A 1105-nucleotide genomic window follows, 5' to 3' on the forward strand; every position below is an offset into this window, starting at 1 on the left:
GGGTTGGGGGGCGGGAGGGGTTGGTTTGGACGCCGTGCGTAATGGTCCGCCGGAGGAGAGCGGAGCAGAGGAGGCTGTTGCTTTGCTGCAGAGAGAGGAAATCTCCCCTCACCGTCTCCTCCACGGCTCTATCCGCAACTTGTCGCCCCCCTTGTTTTTCCCCGGCCGTGACACTCGGATAACCTTTCCCAGATCGCTGCATGCGTGCATGTGTGTGCGTGTTTTCACAGGGAATGGAGAGAGAGAGAAAGAAAGAAAGAAAGAAAAAAACACCCTCAAATCATTTTACCTGGAGTTTTTCTGTGCCCCGTGATAACTGCTTCTCCAGTAACAGGATGCAACCAGGTTGTACTCTTTGCTTCTTCGCTGTTAGTGGAAGAAAACGGGGGGAAAAGGTGAACAGAGAAGCCGAAAAAAGACAAACAAGGAAGAATACGTCGGAGAAATAAGCAGTGCGTATCCATAAATCCGTGTGTCCGCGTGATATTTACTTGATGAAGAATATGCGTCCATCCCGAGTCACCCCATAACTCCAAGAAGAGGGAAGGCAGGAGAGCCAGTCCGGCTTAGGATCCGCCGCCATGTCTAGCTGAGAGCTCTGCTGCTCTGGGTTACTACACAGGGCTGGAGTGCGCGGCGCCGTGCCAAGCGCGCGGGACCAGGAAACCCTCGCGTGCGCGCTTACAGCAGGCGGGAGCGCGAACGGAGGATAAAGACACAAGCAATGATTTTCTGCCAAAGGAGGGAGGCGGTGGGGTAGTTTTTTTATTTATTAATTTTTTTTGTCAGACTTCCTTATGAGTGTGTGACTAAACTGGCCCCAATGAAAGTTCACCATTAGTATGATTCCTGCACGCGCTATAAGAGTTTATAATCCACCAACCAATCAAGACTCACACTCCACCAAATACATCCATGTGACTGATAAACAAAATGCTAAATACAGCCATATGCGCAGATGTACATGTGTGGGTGTGTACAGTAGGCTACATGCTTTTTTTCCTTCTATACAGCATACAGGCATCAGTGCATTTTTCTGACATGATATATGCACCTATAGTTAACTCCTACATTATTTTGTTTTCCCCTTCGTGTCCCTTTCCTT

General features: G+C 49.1%; 1 protein-coding gene across 10 annotated transcripts in view; it reads right to left on the reverse strand.

Moving 5' to 3' along the window:
* Window positions 1-616, reverse strand: part of LOC111667333 (pleckstrin homology domain-containing family A member 5-like) — a 218679-nt gene extending 218063 nt beyond the window's left edge. For 8 of the 10 annotated variants that reach the window (XM_087178441.1, XM_087178442.1, XM_087178444.1 and 5 more), the window contains exons 1-2: window positions 492-612; window positions 290-366 (exon numbers count right to left, since the gene is read on the reverse strand). In XM_087178441.1, coding sequence (XP_087034567.1) covers window positions 290-366; window positions 492-583 — 169 coding nt within the window. In that variant the 5' untranslated portion in view covers window positions 584-612. Of the gene's footprint in view, window positions 1-289; window positions 367-491 lie in introns of all 10 variants that reach the window. The other 2 variants (XM_087178445.1, XM_087178446.1) reach the window with 1 other exon arrangement.
* Between the last annotated feature and the right edge of the window lie 489 nt (window positions 617-1105).

This window comes from Seriola lalandi, unplaced genomic scaffold (assembly GCF_002814215.2).
Source record: "Seriola lalandi dorsalis isolate HSWRI2012SDOR001 ecotype SW California unplaced genomic scaffold, Sedor1 jcf7180002054688, whole genome shotgun sequence".
Lineage (NCBI taxonomy): Eukaryota > Metazoa > Chordata > Actinopteri > Carangiformes > Carangidae > Seriola > Seriola lalandi.